The 18,158-nt window shown below is 33.3% G+C and overlaps 1 protein-coding gene across 1 annotated transcript; it reads left to right on the top strand.

The window, feature by feature from the left end:
• Window positions 1–1,056: 1,056 nt before the first annotated feature.
• Window positions 1,057–17,591, top strand: UGT2B7 (UDP glucuronosyltransferase family 2 member B7). The gene is made up of 6 exons (XM_526600.9): window positions 1,057–1,833; window positions 3,133–3,281; window positions 7,393–7,524; window positions 11,772–11,859; window positions 12,702–12,921; window positions 17,061–17,591. Exons 1-6 carry the CDS (start codon window positions 1,113–1,115, stop codon window positions 17,338–17,340), a joined length of 1,590 nt encoding a protein of 529 aa, XP_526600.2. The 5' UTR covers window positions 1,057–1,112; the 3' UTR covers window positions 17,341–17,591.
• Window positions 17,592–18,158: the final 567 nt, after the last annotated feature.

Here is an 18,158-nt window from a genome sequence, read left to right as displayed (position 1 = left end):
CAGTTCCTTGTGGGGTCCTCTAGATCAGCTGGCATCAGTGAAGTCAGTAGTTTTAGCAGTATGCTGGACCTGAAGGAATACCTCAAAAGGAAAGTTGATCATTTCATAATGTTTAAGTTAATATTTATAGAAGAATTAAGAGGAACTATAGTCTTGTAACAGGGTCTGCATAATTCTAGGACAACAGCCAAATAACTGTGAGGAAGTGAGTCAGAGAACAAGCTAACCTAATGATTAATGCTGAATGTACTACAAGCTTGGTTTACTTTTCTCTTTTTCTTTCTTTATCTTTGATTACTTTAACAAAGTTTATAAAGATAGTGTCATCTTGAAACTCTCAATATCTTACATGATGGTTGTAAGAATCAACATGTATACGCTATATCATAAATGAACCTTTAAAATATTATGTTACATAAAAGAAGCCAGTCACAAAATACCACATATTGTATAATTCTATGCATTAAAAATTGTTCAGAATAGGCAAATCTATAGAGATAGAAATTCAATTAGCAATTACCTAGGACAGGGGAAATGCAGAAACTAGGGGTGGAGAGAAAAAGGCTAAGGACTATAGGTCTTATTTTGGGGAGATAAAAGGGCTCTCCAACTGATTGTTATGGTAGATGCACAATTCTGTGAATATACTATGAAACATTAAATTTTACACAATAATTGATAAATAGTATGATATTTAAATTACATGTCAACAAAGTTTACAAAAATATGTGGACCATGTTTAGTCATTTTATCTTTAGTTTTGTGTCAAATGGACTGCAGAAACAGGATCTGTCACTGCTACTGTTCTGGACACTCTTCTAAAATATATTGCATAAGACAGATGGCATGTCCATACAAGATCCTTGATATTAGCTGAAGGATAGCACTCATAAACATAAAAGGGAAATTAATCACATCTGTGTGAACAGATCATTTACCTTCATTTGTCTCCTTGCCATCCACATGCTCAGACTGTTGATTTAATGATATTGTATGTACTTTGACTTATAAGGGTTACATTTTAACTTCTTGGCTAATTTATCTTTGGACATAACCATGAGAAATGACAGAAAGGAACAGCAACTGGAAAACAAGCATTGCATTGCACCAGGATGTCTGTGAAATGGACTTCAGTAATTTTGCTAATACAACTGAGCTTTTGCTTTAGCTCTGGGAATTGTGGAAAGGTGCTGGTGTGGGCAGCAGAATATAGCCATTGGATGAATATAAAGACAATCCTGGATGAGCTTATTCAGAGAGGTCATGAGGTGACTGTACTGGCATCTTCAGCTTCCATTCTTTTTGATCCTAACAACTCATCCGCTCTTAAAATTGAAATTTATCCCACATCTGTAACTAAAACTGAGTTGGAGAATTTCATCATGCAACAGATTAAGAGATGGTCAGACCTTCCAAAAGACACATTTTGGTTATATTTTTCACAAGTACAGGAAATCATGTCACTATTTGGTGACATAACTAGAAAGTTCTGTAAAGATGTAGTTTCAAATAAGAAATTTATGAAAAAAGTACAAGAGTCAAGATTTGACGTCATTTTTGCAGATGCTATTTTTCCCTGTAGTGAGCTGCTGGCTGAGCTATTTAACATACCCTTTGTGTACAGTCTCAGCTTCTCTCCTGGCTACACTTTTGAAAAGCATAGTGGAGGATTTATTTTCCCTCCTTCCTATGTACCTGTTGTTATGTCAGAATTAACTGATCAAATGACTTTCATGGAGAGGGTAAAAAATATGATCTATGTGCTTTACTTTGACTTTTGGTTCGAAATATTTGACATGAAGAAGTGGGATCAGTTTTATAGTGAAGTTCTAGGTAAGTATTTTTTTCAATCGATAACATGAAGCTCTAACTTATTTGTGTCTTTGAAGCGGAGCTTATATAAAGCCATAAAGTCAGGGTAGTGGGGTTTTGGTAAGTGAATTTATAAAACAAAAATACAAGATGATCTATTAATCTCACAAATATTATAGAAAAGCTTAAATTACAGGGTCAGTTAAAACACTGTGGCCATCACTCACACAGAACACCCCAGGAAATCATAAACCTATACATTAGTGCATCTAAGACCTTAAGCAATTACACATCTGTTTTACTATACATTGTTTTACATCTTAAAAACAGTAAAATCCATCAAATAACTTCTTACTGAATGCATAGATTTAGAATGAGTAGTTACACATTTTTCTACAACTATCTATATATCTGCAGAAATTTTTTTTTCTTGTAAACTTGTTTTCTTATTTAGAAATCAAAAGATGTTCCCATATTACCAGAAGGTTTCCTTCACAGTAAAGAGAGATAATGTCTATACCTCAGATGCAAAAATCAATAAGGGCAATTTGAAGTTTCTAATGTTTCTATACTTTTTCACGAAAGAATTGGAAATCATTAATTTAAAGTCCAATCATCTTGTTGAAGTGTGAAGGTTGTTATATCTACATCGTTTTTTGAAACTATGTCTCTTTATTAGAACATATGAGACAAATTAAGGTTGAGTACAAATTTTTATTTCAATAATTTCTCAAAAATTTCTAGCTATAATGTACAAATATATTTACTTAAAAATATTATTAAGATCTTAGCTTGAATCTAAAAGAGTAGTTGGTACAAGGATTTCAGCCATACTCTCAACATAGTCCATAGTTCACTTGAACCAAAGATAAAAGAATCAGCTTAATGAGTTGTGTAAACTAGACTATTTCTTAGAAAATTATTTTTATGGGTAGAGTAGAATTAATTGATTATGGAGCTCAAAGAGTTGTTTAAATGTCCGTATGCTACTATTGAAGCTTCACGAGAAAAGAAATTTTCTGTTTAACTTTCTATGGCTCATTTTAATAATTGTTTATGATTATGAGCATACTGATGCGACATTAGAGATGTAGCTTAACCTCACAATTCTCCTACTACTTTGTCTTTCTTATAAATACACGTGGGCAAAATATGTAATACATAAAATTAAATTATATCTATATATGAATATGTGTGTATATTTTTCAAAGCACAGATATTTGCCTACATTTTTGCCTACATTATTCTAACCCCTTTCAGAAATTTACCTAAAGTAATTATCTTGTGTCATCCACCTTTTTTTTTTTCTATTCCTGTCAGGAAGACCCACTACATTATCTGAGACAATGGGGAAAGCTGACGTATGGCTTATTCGAAACTCCTGGAATTTTCAGTTTCCATATCCACTCTTACCAAATGTTGATTTTGTTGGAGGACTCCACTGCAAACCTGCCAAACCCCTGCCTAAGGTAAACATACTTTTGTTGGTTTTATTTTGTTGGCTTTGAATTTTCAGTAGAAGTGATTCTATAGTCTTCTTTCAGAGTGTTTGACTTACACTGAAAGAAAGATGGGAAATGGGTGGGGTAAAGCAGATACCAATTAGAAACTCATGTACACGTTAATACCATCACACATATATGAGTTTTATGAGTATTACAAATAGAGAGGAATACTAAGGAGACTTTGAAAATAGGGTTGGTTAAATTAAAGTCTTCATTATACAATACCTAAGAAGGTATTGGTCATCCAATCAAATAATATTTACAAAGGGATTAGCACAAAACACAGGTAAGTGCAGAATTTTCAGAGAAAAAAATAGACACAGTTTCTGTCCCCACATACCTTACATTCTACTTCAAAAGATAGAATATGTGCAAGTAATAAAAATTATATAAAAACTATTATCTGAAGGAAAAACCCAATACCAAGAAAGCATCAGTGGAGATAATAGAAAGTATCCTGCAGTCACTGATTAGTAAGATGAGAGCTGAACAATATGCAGGAATAGGTAAAAGAAAGACGGGGAGAGACAGACAAAAAAAAAAAAAAGCAGCAGGTAAAGTGGTCAGGACAGTTCTCAAGTCCTCAAGTTTAGTTTGCAGGGAGAGACTAAGACTCGGATGATGGTGAGAGGCAAATTACAGCCAGATACGTATTAGGAGTTGAAATATTTATTAAGCACATTGAAAAACTACTAAAAAGATTAAGAAATAAAAATATATGAAAAGATTCTCTTTTTCAAGGAGAGCTTTCAAGATATTCAATGGATTAAATTGCAGGAGGGCCAGACTGTAAAGAGCCAACCATTCAGGAAATTTTGCAGGATTCAGGTAGCAGATGATGGAAAAGTCGACTAGAAAGTTGATAGAAATCATTATGCCCACATTTACAAAAATAGTGGCAACTTCATATTGTGTTGAGTGGAAAAATATTAACACAGACAAAACGCTTAAAGTGTCTCTGGAATATAGTCAGTGACTCAGAAATATTATTAATTTTGGAATTATGGCTATTTTGTTATTATTACTAATACTACTAATTACTTAACATGTGCCGGTCACTTGAGATATCATTCTTCATTTAATAGAACCAGATTGTTCAGTACATCAAAATTATATTCTCTTGCAGAGTCATAGTTGACAGATACCCTGTGGACTTGATTAAAAGTAGACATATCAGTTTTGACAGTAAGATGAGCTACTTGAAATTCTAAAATTCTACCATAGGTAATAAGGATCTTCACCAGTATTGCAGCGTAAAACACTTCCTCAACAATAGAAATGTGTTCCTTTAATATTTGCAGACAAACTTAGTGTTCACTTGATCTTACTAAAGCATTTAAATCATTCTTCATTGAGACCCCAGAGATTTACATATTACAGCATAAACATACCCCATGAGAGCAGATGATTTTTGCCATATGACAAGCAACTTATTAAAGCTTCCTATGGCAACTCGTCTCAACATCATAGCTGCCTGACAGAGAAGCACAGAGATAATGAACAATGCATGTATAATAAAGCACAAATAATTTATACCACTTGTATCTGAATGGCGCCCTTAGTTTAGATTCCAGAGAATTCTGTCAGCATATAAGATTATATTTTTTATGAAGGAACACAATAAACTCATATATTTTAAATTAATATCACACTTTTAAGACATATGTACAAAGCAAGCATTCTTTGTTACGTTATTGTTTAATCTCTTAAAAGATCATTTTTGTCTACATAAAACTGAAATTTTATTCCACTGTTAAAACTCAATATCTATGTTGAATGAAAATTGTATGGGCTTTATATGATAACTTTCTCAAGAGACAAAAGCTGAGGTAAGACTAGTGAAAAATCTATGCCACCCTACCCTACTCTTGAAAAATTTCCCCACCCATACTAAGGGAAAAACTGATAGTGTCAGTAGGAGGGGGAAGAGAATACGAGGTGTAGAAGGACAAGAAAAGGGATGACTAGTACTAAAATAGTGATAATTACTACTACTAGCTGTTGTTATTAACTTGCAGAAAGATTTGAATGCAAGTCAATGGTTGTGAAACCGGTTCTTCGTTTATTATGTAAAATAATTGCTAACCCAGGTTGCTTTCATTTCAATTAAATATTAAATTCTAAGATAATTTCTTATAAGAGAATAAGACACTTGACAAAATGTATCAGGTGTTTTAAAAATGAATATTGCTATTAGTTTTATAATATATTCACGTGAAATCATACAGAGAAAAAAATTAATCAAGGTGTACCTATTAAACGTTATGGAAAATATTCATAAAATTAACATTGGAAGTAATCCAACATCTTAAATGAAGGAATGATTAAAAACTTATACTATGTGCATACAATAGCATTACAATAATTTTATCAATGAAATATTCAACTACGCTGTCAGCCATAATACAAATAAAGTGAGTTAGAAAATGATAAATATAACAAGATGACAAGTTTTTGCAGGAGGAAAATGTATACACAATAAGATTAAAATTATCTAAATAAGTGTCACATGTGTACATTGAGCTATGTAAATAGGACAAAAGCCATGATGAAAAAATATATTTTACATAAATAATATCACAACATAAAAATTTTAGAAAAATTTTATTTAAAAAAATTTTTTTCATGCTTTTATAAAATTTCTTACATTAATCTTATATTATTTTTATTATGTTATCACAGAAGAAGAAACAACCAGTCCATATCAGTGATGAATCTGTAAAGAAGCTCGATTCCTTCAACACTGGGTGGATAAATAAGGCTCTGGGCATCAAGCTAGTGAGATGAAACACTGAACACCAGTTACATTAAATATGGCTACAGGCAACTGCAATCACACGCAATACCTAGATGCCCCAAGTACTACCTGGAATAGCAGTACAATGACTCTCATGTTAAGATTAAAAATCATATTTTAAAAAACACTCTGTAATATGTGGTCTGCAGAGTTAACATTTGGACTTTTTTTTCTTTGTTTTGTGAAGAACAGTTAGGAAAAGTTTTACCCCAATCATTAAATCTGAAAGTATTTAAATTTAAACATCGGCATATATTGGAGAACGCAAGTCAGAATAATTCTCAATCGATTGCAGCCAAGCACATCTTCACTAGGAATGTTACGTGGTGTGTGTGAGCTACTCAAAAAAGAGACAAGATCTCCCCTGCAGAAAGGCCTGGTGGCCTCTTCTATTCTGGTGCAAGTGCTGCCTCTGAGACACAACAAAGTGATGATGAGAGTTCCTCACATGCAGTTATAAATAGCACATCAATTTAACAGTGTGATTTCAGGGAAAAGTTATTCCACCTAAAGAATCACCTGAAAAATATGATCATTCAACTATGTAACTATATACAATTCTGTATGATAAATGAGACTCCTGGACTAATTCATAGAAATTCCAAATTACATTACCAGACTCCAGAATGTCAGCGGTTCTTAACCACCAGCTTTTATTTATTTTATTTTTTTTTAGTTTTTGAAAAACTACCAGAAAACTCTGACAAACTTTAAGTGAAGTATAAAGCATTGTAGAGAAACATAAATGTAGATATAAAATTATCCCAACTGTGAGTAGCTTATCCTCAGAGCTCATAGTTAGGGAAGTAAACCACTAACGGCTTCCAACTAAGAGAATTCTACAGAAAACCTGCCTGAAATAAACACAAGGGATTTAGTAGAACAACAATATAGAATTAAAGCTGAGTGGTCCCGCTTTCTAAGAACCTATATTAGTAACTTTAGTATTGTAAGAGAAGAGTCTGTGTATAATATTTTTAACATTATCTCCCTGACAACAATGTAATAGCTCCATTTCTTTTCTCCCTTACACACATACACACAAATACATACACATACACACATATTTACACAAATATCCTTAACAGCATCCACCTATCTCTTATTATACATCTACTTGCAAAAAAACTGAGTGATTGGGTCAGTTAAAAAATATTATTTACTCCAATAATTCCTCAAAATACTTGATTTTCTCTCTTTAGTAATTTGCACCAATTCTTTCGGTAGTGCCCGCTGTGCTAATACTCTTTGGTGATGAAGCAAATTCTTTCTTCACAGGAAATGGAAGACTTTGTACAGAGCTCTGGAGAAAATGGTGTTGTGGTGTTTTCTCTGGGGTCAATGGTCAGTAACATGACAGAAGAAAGGGCCAACGTAATTGCATCAGCCCTTGCCCAGATCCCACAAAAGGTAAGATGAAGTGCCTTACTGGTGTGGAAAACTACTGAAAGAGGCTGTTAAAGTTTGAGGTAATCCAATTATAGAAACTTCTGATAAATGTGAAGTTGACCAAAAGTTGAAAAATTAGAACAAGGATAATCTTGGAGAAACTATGAGAATTTTGAAAATTGTGGTTGCATTTTTTTTTAAATGGTGTTAAGTATGAACATTCCCCTATGTAAATATGCTGACAAGAAATTGTATGGAGAAAGGTATTTAAAAAGTGTTTGGAGACTTCTCACCTCCTGTCCATAAAATTTTGAATTGTGTATGTGATCTACATAGAAAGAATATTAAAGAGTAGATTGAACTCTTCATAGCTGAATATAGCCTTAAATATGCTTGTATAGCATCCACCGACAGAAGTAATAGTTGTGCCTCAGACTTAGGGGTTGCATGTGGCCCTGGAGGAGTTACTACCCTTGGTATGCATGAGTGGTTCCTATTAGCATCAGTGGGAACTCAGTACTCCATATGTATTCACAAAAGGCAACTGGAGACCCACAGTTATTTTTAATTTCTGATATTAACACTCATACCTACTGCTGAATTTAACTCAATATATTTCAGTTAAGTGAAAATGGTGCTTAATGTAGTCTTTAGAATGACTTTCAGGTGTTTTCACAAAAAACATATATCCAGAACTGCGTCCTTTTAGAAATACAAGTAAAATTTTTGATAATTAGCTTCAAAACAGTTTTCCTAATCTCAGCAGTATCCAATGAGTGAAGAACACTTGACTGACTCTTGGGTCACCTCTATTACTTATTGTACTCTGGAAGCTCTTGGTGAATGTTTACGATTATGGGATGTAGTATTTCTGTTTGCACTTTAAGTCAAATGCTTGTATAAAACACGTGACAACAAATGGAGAAGATTGGCTCTGTTAGTAGTTATGCGGTATATTCTCTGTTTAAGGATCTGTGCTAGTATAACATGATTGAATGTTATTAATTTAGGAATAATAACCAACACATGTGGGGAGTAGGGGAATAAGGAGAATGAATTCCAATCCTGTGATTAAAAGTGTAAACTATAAGCCAGGCACGGTAGCTCACGCCTGTAATCCCAGTATTTTCGGAGGCCGAGGCAGGCGGATCACAAGGTCAGAAGTTCGAGACCAGCTTGGCCAACATGGTGAAACCCGTCTCTACTGAAAATAGAAAAAATTACACAGGCATGTTGGCACACACCTGTGATCACAGCTACTCGGGAGGCTGGGGCAGGAGAATCACTTGAACCTGGGAGGCAGAGGTTGCAGTGAGCCAAGATCACACCATTGCACTCCAGCCTGGGCAACAGGGCGAGACTCCCTCTCAAAACAAATGTAAACTGTAGATTCTATTGTAGTATATTTCAGTATCTAGAAGTCTTATTTTTATAAAGATGGAGTCTGGAAGATATTGCTAATGTATTTTACTTCAACATAGGGAACAAACTTTTTAAGTATATTAATAAATATTCCCGTATGGTTAGTGTTTTACATTTTTTAAAATAAACTTTATGGATATGACAAATTAAAAAAAAGAAACTTCCTGCCTAAAAATTTAGCTGTTGGGAAAGCAATAATTTTCTCAGATATTAGTTCAAAATCAAAAATATACATTAACGATGCTAAAATAATACAGAGGGTGTTTTTCATTGATAATAAATTTGGCATTAATAGTATGATCAAGAATAAATTTATTCAAGAAATGTAGGTGAAGTTTTGGTATTACCATGATATTGGGGTCAGGTAAGAGATATCACCAAATTCTGCCCCTGTCATTTGACCCTTTTGTTTAAGAATTCCTTAGGGCACTGTACACACTACAGGTGTTATCAGAAAAAGTTACATTTTAATGGGTAACTTCACTACCACAATAACAATAGCAGGTATTTCAAAAAGTCTGACATGCATCATGCAATTTAGTCTTGGCATGTAATCCAGCCTCTTGTACTTCCTGTACATTTTGGAAGAGGTGTATCTGGGTAATGTTCAGGGTACTATTCAGAGACAGAACAGCCTAGGCTGACAGACAACTATCCCAAGTACCCACATAGCCAGATAGATTTAGAGAAAGAGAAAAAGCAGCCTGCCCTGCTGGACTGCGCCCAGCCAATGTCTGAAGCAGGAAGATGAAAGGGTGGAGATGGATCCTGCCCTGAAGGTGGACCCTGTGCAGTATAAAATGTGGCCCCACAAGGACTCTGCACTATCAGATTAACAACTCCTCCAAATGGAGGAAGCAGAAGGAAATATAGAAGGGAGTCAAACAGAAGGAGGCCAGGCACAGAAACAACTTCAGATGCCCCCTCTATAAAACATAGTAGAAATTTATTATCTTTTATATAGAATAAGCCAGTGACCTTTGTGTATTTGTGAATGACTTTTTAATTTCCTGCCTGATAAAGCTTTCTTGTAATGACCTCTTCCAACTTTTGCTGAAACCTGAGTTACTTTAACACTGATGTAGCAAATAAAAGTTAAACACTGTAAATTATTGTTGAGTTTATGAGGATTGCTTGGGAGTTTCAAAATTAGTAACTTAAACATAAAATGTCTTGGCTATAGCAGAACATGTTAATCACTATTGTCAAAGCTTTGTAGCACGTTGTCTCAGTGTTAATAATCAGTTAACCAAATTCAGCAAGATACAATTTTGAGTTTATTCAACAGCTGTGTTTTTATTCATGACACCAACAGATTCTTCATTTCTATGCTGAAAAATATCCAAAATTAGAAATACTGATAATACTCTGAATTTGTGTCAAAAATAACCACCTGAAATTTATTTTGGAAGTAGTGCTTGATAATTTATAATTCCAATGAAGTTATACATAAAACCTTTGCAGCATTAATCTATTTCTTATAAGTAGCTTATTTATGGACTTGCTATTTTGTCAATCAAAGGACAACAGGCTCTAATATAACAACCTACACACAAGTAGATACATGTGAACTACTTCCCAAATTACTCAAAAAGAAATGAATACATTAAAATTAAATTTGGAAAATGAAAACTAATATAAAATACATAAAACAAAATAAGCACGCAGGTCATTACAAAATTGTTACTATTTTTTACACTAGAATTATAAGGAATAGCTAAAATTTTTATACATTTTTAGAATATTTTTAATTTAAAAAAATTAATTTAACTTTTATTTGTAACTTTTATTTTACGTTCAAGGGGACATGTGTAGTTTTTTTACATAGGTAAACTTGTGTCATGGGGGGGTTATTGTACTGATCGTTTCATCACCCAGATATTAAGGCTAAAATCAGTTAATTATTTTTCCTGATCCTCCCACCCTCCACCCTCCAATACACCACAGTGTATGTTGTTCCTGTCTATTTGTCCACATGTTCTCATCTTTCACCTTCCACTTATAAGTGAGGACATGCCATATTTATATTTCCATCCCTTTGTTAGTTTGCTAAGGATAATGGCCTCCAGCTCCATCCATATCCCTGCAAAATACATAATTTTGTTCTTTTTTATGACTGCATGATATTCTGTAGTGTATATGTACCATATTTTCTCTATTCAGCCCATAATCAATGGGCATTTAGGTTGATTCCATGTCGTTGCTATTGTGAAAAGTACTGCAATTAATACACCTGTGCATGGGTCTTTATAAAAGAACCATTTATAGTCCGTTGGTTATATACCCAGTAATGGGATTGCTGGGTTTCATGGTATTTTTACCTCTAGGTTTTTGAGGAATCGCCAGTCTTCCACAATGGTTGAACTAACTTACATTCCAACCAACAGAGTATAAGCATTCCTTTTCTATACTACCTCACCAGTATCATGATATTTTTTGAGTTTTTAATAATAGCCATTCTGACTGGTGTGAGATGCTATCTCATTATGGTTTTGATTTGCATTTCTCTAATGATGTTAAGCTTTTTTCTTTTTTTTTTTTTCACATGATGGTTGGCCACACGTAGGTTTTCTTTTAAAAGGTGTAACAATTTTTTAAATGTTTGAAATTTTCATTGATAATCTGATTTTTTCTAAGGTACTATTTTGGAAAATCATGATTTCCTTATATACCTAACTAATTATAAAAGTTGAGAAAATTAATGTGAGTATTCTATTTACATTAGTCTTTGAGTAGTTCTTATTTACTAACATCCCTTGATCTCATTCCTACTCTTTATACAGTTCTCACATTCTATAACTTTTGAATTCCACTCATGGAATACAATATTTTCTTTATTGTAACAGGTTCTGTGGAGATTTGATGGGAATAAACCAGATACCTTAGGTCTCAATACTCGGCTCTACAAGTGGATACCCCAGAATGACCTTCTAGGTAAGACTCTGGTGAACAAATACTGAATATATTAGTAACAGCACATTACAGTGTTAATAGTTCATCATGAAACAAGCTTATTGAATATTTGTTAAGGAAAAACAAAATGTAACTTCTTTATATTGATTTTCCAGTCTTAAGGGAGAAAGAATACATTATAATTTTTGGCATTTTACGATATACACCCACATTCTTTATAGTCTGAATCGGGGGAATCTTTATTTCAGGTGTTATTATATCTCACAAAATTTTTCAATAACTTCCTGGGCTGTCTCTCTGTCTCCTATTTCTGCAACTTTACACCTGTTTTTTTCCTCTCCCACAGGGTTATTTGAAATGCCACTAAAAATAATAGCTCTTCTATCACCAGTGACTCTGTATTTTCTGAAGAATTAAACTGCTAATCTTAATCATACAGTGATGATACATTTCACGATGAAGTGTGACCTGTCCTTCCTCAATCCTAGCACCACCACCAAACCACTGCCTGCTGCCTTGCCCACCCCATATATCACACTCTGTGACTGCACTTAAAATAAGAGTTCACTTCATGCCCATCTCTTTGCTGTCTTCTTTTTTGCACATTTTTAAAATCTAGAATGCAATTTTTCATTAGCTCAACTGGAAATCTTGTATTGTTTTGCAGTCTGAAGTCACACACACCGTATAGCCTTCAGTTACATGTACCCAGTACAAGTACGTGTTTTTTCCTCCGAAGTCTGAAACACAATTTTAATTTAGTTCAGTGTTTTAGCTGGAAAACACTGTCACTTTCAGAACCTTTCATTGTGCATCTCATTTTATTCCTATGAATAATTTTGCTAAAATTCATCCAATCCTAGGTCATCCAAAGACCAGAGCTTTTATAACTCATGGTGGAGCCAATGGCATCTACGAGGCAATCTACCATGGGATCCCTATGGTGGGGATTCCATTGTTTGCCGATCAACCTGATAACATTGCTCACATGAAGGCCAGGGGAGCAGCTGTTAGAGTGGACTTCAACACAATGTCGAGTACAGACTTGCTGAATGCATTGAAGACAGTAATTAATGATCCTTCGTGAGTAGAACAATATTTTTCACTAGGTGGTATTTACAGATAGCTTCTCTTGTCAATAGTGAGTGTGAGTTTCATCCTTTTTATAAGAGACTAATTTTGAAAGAATTTAAATGATTTAACCAATCTGAAATCTGCTTTTATTTTTATAAGTTATTTAAAAATTGAATTTGAAACACATACATCTAAAGAATAGCCAGTTAGTGAAACAATTTTCTACACAAAAATAATTTTAAAAGGATATAGATAATACAAAAAATACATTTCTTAAAAATTTGACATAATTAATCCATAGAAGAAAGGAAGAATAAACCTGAAATAATATAATAAAATATTTTAATTAGATATCTAAAATGCCTCAGAGTATAACCATTTTCTTGCTGAAAAATTAGCTTTTATTATTATCATTATTGTAACAGACTTGAAAATGAGATTTAATTTTGATAGCATAAAACCCTCCTGTTTATGTTATAAAATCCAAATATATTTAGTATGTTTACAGAGCCATGAAGCCATCACTATTACATAATTTTAGAACATTTTTATCAACACAAAAGAAACTGCAATGACACAGAAGTCATTTCTTATGACCGCTTAGCCCTGGTCTAACTAATTTGTTTCCTTTCTCTATAGATTATTCTCTTTAGATATTTCATATGAATGGAATCATACAGTTTAGGGTGTTGTGAAATGACATTTCACCTAGCCTAATTTTTTGCTGTTTTTTTTTTCTGGTTTTAGTTTCATTCATGTTGTTGTGTGTTTTAATACTTCATTTCTTTTTATAGCAGTTTAATATTTTTTAGTAAAGATATGTCATATTTTAGTTGTTCACTTATCAGTTCATTGGCCTTTTGATTGTTTTCAATTGTGGCTATTAGGAAGATTGCTACACATGTTTTTGCATAAACATGTTTTCCTTTCTTTAGGGTTGATACTATAAGTGGAATTGCTGCTTCATGTGGGAACTGTATGTTTATGAAGAACTGCTAAACTGTCTTCCAAAGTACTTGTTTCATTCATGACTACCACCAGCAGTACAACATGGTTCCAATTCCTCCATACTTTTGCCAAACCTGTTATTCCCTGACTTTTTGTTACAGCCTTCTTAGTGGGTGTAAAATGATCTCTCATCCTGGTCTTGGATTGCATTTTCATTACGGCTAAAGGTGTTGAGAATCTTCATACGTGCCTACTGATCATTCATATATCTTCTTTGAAAACAGTCTATCCAATCCTTGGAACATTTTTAAACTTTGCTATTTGTCTTATTAAGTTTAAGAACTATTTATATATTATGGGTCATGTCAGATATATAACTTGTAAATATTTTGTCCCACTCTGGGTGCACTAAATTTTACTTTTTGATGTTGGTCTTTGAAGCACAAAAAATATAATTTGAAGTTAAATTTTTAATAATTGATTTTTTCAAACCCAAAGATATCAATGTGCAAAATTCCTTGTGGAGTCCAGCTACCATCAATTCAGCATTTATAGCTACTATCAATAATGTTTTTTTTATATAAGCAGGGTATCATCTAAAGGAATACTTGAAAAATACTTTATCACAAAAAAAGAAGGATAATGAATGATAAAAATACCTTTAAAGAAGATAGGAAATAATTAAAAAAGAACACAAACCAGCTTGGACAAATAGAAAAAAATATATAAAGCAAATTGGTAGATTTAAATATGATTATACAAATACTTTCACTCAATCTAAACAGACTTTAGAAAAGAGCAAGTAATTAGTAAAGACATAAAACATTTGAAGAACACAATTAACAAATGGAATCTTATAATGTAAAATGATACAAATGCACATACATACACACACAATAAACATATATGTATCATATATATCAACTTGAAGACACATTTTCCTAGAGCATGTCGAATAGTTATCTGAAGTGATATGTGGTGGGCAATAAATCAAGATTTAGTACATATAATAAGGTTCAATATCATAAAGACTATATGATCCAGCCATAGTGGAAGTAAGGGAGGTTATAAAAACTATAACTAACATATCTTTAAATTTTAGAGATCAAGAGGTGAATCACAACTATGTCTCCACTTTTATCTCAACAATTCTACTCCCAGTTATATACCCAACAGACATGTATAAATAAATCTAATACCATATAGAAGAATATTTATGACAGAATTATCAATACTGTCCAAAAATTGTTAGCAACCCAAATATCTATTAATCATAAAATGAAGACATAATCTGTGCTTTATCAATCAACAGAATACTACACAGCAATGGAATTACCCAACAACTGCTACATTAATAAAAGACACTAATGAGTACGCATTATATAATTCAATTACATAAACAAGCAAACTAATGTATGCTATTCGAAGTCAGGCTAATCCTTAGTTGGTGAACAAAAGTGGTGACTAAATGGTTCAGAAAAAGAGAGTTATTCTAGGCAGGTTGTGATATGCTATACCACAATCTGAACAGTAGGTAAATCGATATCTTCACCTCAAGATAATGTTCAAGATGATCTTACATTTTTTAACTATTCACTTAGTGTATGAATATTTATCTTTTGTATTTAATATTTAAATGTTTATTTTATGAGATATACAATGCATTTTAAAATTCTAGGAATCAAATAGCAAAATAAGCACAGAAAATAGAGAAAATCCTAGTGGTTCCATCATAATGTGGCCAGTAAAAGCCTCTCTTAGAGGTAACATTAGAAGGATGCCACAAGAAGGGAGAGAAGCATGCCTTGGGTTGTAGCAAGAGAGAATACTCCAAGAGCGGGAGAGAGGGGAAAAAATGTGTAAGGTGCTAAGATGAGAACACCTTTGGGAGCTTAAAGAAAAATAGAAGGCCAATCTAGAAGACAGTGTGCAGGGGAAAAGTGTTAGGAAAAGAGCTTGCCCGTGTCTAAAAATGTAGGGTTCTGTAGACCAAATAACAGAGTTGGATTTTATTCTAAAAATAATGAGAAGCCAGGCAAAAGTCTTAATCAGGGGAATCCTTTAAACTGACTCTAATTGAAAAAATCGTTCTGGCTACAGGGTGGGAAAGAGTAGGAGACAAAAGAGTAATGTAGAAGCAAAGTGACTAGCTATGAGGCACGTCACTCACCATGACACAATTACTTTTTCGGAACTTAGAGATGATAATTCTCATGTTGCATTTTCACGATCTTTCTCATAGCACTTAAAAGGGCTCATGATGTTGAGCACGTCCTCCATATGTCTGTTTGAGAACTAAGAGTGTAATTAGATTGTTCATAATACAAAGGATAAATGCTTAAGGGATGAATATCCTATTTTCCATGATGTGATTATTTCATATTGTATCAAAACATCTCATATACCTCATAAATATATACACTTAATATGTACCCTCCAAAACTTAAAATTAAACAATTAAAAACAAATTAAAAATGCCTTATATTTTCTCTGCTTCAAAAAAATTAACTTTCTCAGCTAACATGCAATTTCTACTTTAAAAATATTTCTCAATGAGAGAAGTCCAATTTAAAAGCCAAACTTTCTATGATGACTCAAATTAAAATACACAAATTCGATGTCAATTCTTTGACATTTATTTTGAATTATTTGGCCCTTTAAAAGCCTTTCATAAACTTTATATGGACAGGCAAATTAACTTACTTTCAGTGTTAGTAAGGGAGGAGACCATGCTTCATATCATCTTATGCCCAATTTCTGCCTCCAAAGAAAGAAGTAAAAACTAAAAGGCAGAAATGAAATCCACAAGCAGACAGCCCAGTGCCACACCCTGCGCCTGATAGTTAAGGATCGACCCCTGACCTAACCAGTTATGTTATCTACAGATTCCAGACATTGTATGGAAAAGCATTGTAAAAATCCCTGTCCTGTTCTGTTCCATTCTGATTACTGGTGCATGCAGCCCCCAGTTATGTACCCACTGCTTGCTCAATTGATCATGACCCTCTCACGCAGACCCCCTTAGAGTTGTGAGCCCTTAAAAGGGACAGGAATTGCTCACTCAGGGAGTTCAGCTCTTGAGAGAGGAGTCTTGCCGATGCTCCCAGCTGAATAAAACCCTTCCTTCTTTAACTTGGTGTCTGAGGGGTTTTGTCTGTAACTCTTCCTGCTACATTAGTGTCTTTATTTTTATCTTTCAGATATAAAGAGAATGTTATGAAATTATCAAGAATTCAACATGATCAACCAGTGAAGCCCCTGGATCGAGCAGTCTTCTGGATTGAATTTGTCATGCGCCACAAAGGAGCTAAACACCTTCGGGTTGCAGCCCACGACCTCACCTGGTTCCAGTACCACTCTTTGGACGTGATTGGGTTCCTGCTGGCCTGTGTGGCAGCTGTGATATTTATCGTCACAAAATGTTGTCTGTTTTGTTTCTGGAAGTTTGCTAGAAAAGCAAAGAAGGGAAAAAATGATTAGTTATATCTGAGATTTGAAGCTGGAAAACCTGATAGATGAGACTACTTCAGTTTATTCCAGCAAGAAAGATTGTGATGCAAGATTTCTTTCTTCCTGAGACAAAAAAAAAAAAAGAAAAAACAATCTTTTCAAAATTTACTTTGTCAAATAAAAATTTGTTTTTCAGAGATTTACCACCCAGTTCATGGTTAGAAATATTTTGTGGCAATGAAGAAAACACTAGGGAAAATAAAAAATAATATAAAGCCGTATGAGCTCGTATTGAAATTTGTTGAACTTATATTGAAATTTGTTGTTCTAATTCACAGTATACTCACAAAAAAATTTACTCAGCTTAACTATATTTCACACATTGTACATAAACACAAGAACATTAAGAAGTCCACTGACAGTATCAGTACTCTTTTGCACATACTCAGAATAATTTTGTTTCATTTTGAACAGGATTGTATTGTTTTAACTGCTGCTAAAGAAACTATTACATAGTTAAATTGTACAGAAAGTCTCTCTTCCTTTTGATATTTTAAGATGAGTAGTATTGCTTGGCTTTTATAATGCATGCAGCTTTATTCTCATATTTTTCCTAAAATTTATGGCCAAATGTTTACTGTTTTAGAGCTTAAGTCATTTCTCAGTGGAAATTATGGGGAATTAGAAATACAGCAACTCTTACCTTCTTCCTACTGTAAAATTGAACTATTTTGTAACGTCTTTGGTTTCATGAGCCAATTCTATTTTTTCTAGATATTTAAAAATATTCATCTGGTTGACTTTATTCTCATATTTTTAATAATTTCAATAGTTATTTGGGAACAGGT

This window comes from Pan troglodytes, chromosome 3, assembly GCF_028858775.2.
Source record: "Pan troglodytes isolate AG18354 chromosome 3, NHGRI_mPanTro3-v2.0_pri, whole genome shotgun sequence".
Taxonomy (NCBI): Eukaryota; Metazoa; Chordata; class Mammalia; order Primates; family Hominidae; genus Pan; species Pan troglodytes.
This window is presented reverse-complemented; position numbering and strand designations above follow the sequence as displayed.

Excerpts from the sequence above, each read along its gene's own strand:
- UGT2B7 (XM_526600.9), top strand. The coding sequence starts at position 1,113 with ATGTCTGTGAAATGGACTTCAGTAATTTTGCTAATACAACTGAGCTTT. Across the intron at positions 11,860-12,701 it reads ACCCCAGAATGACCTTCTAG|GTCATCCAAAGACCAGAGCT; the intron begins GTAAGACTCTGG and ends ATCCAATCCTAG. Across the intron at positions 12,922-17,060 it reads ACAGTAATTAATGATCCTTC|ATATAAAGAGAATGTTATGA; the intron begins GTGAGTAGAACA and ends TTTATCTTTCAG.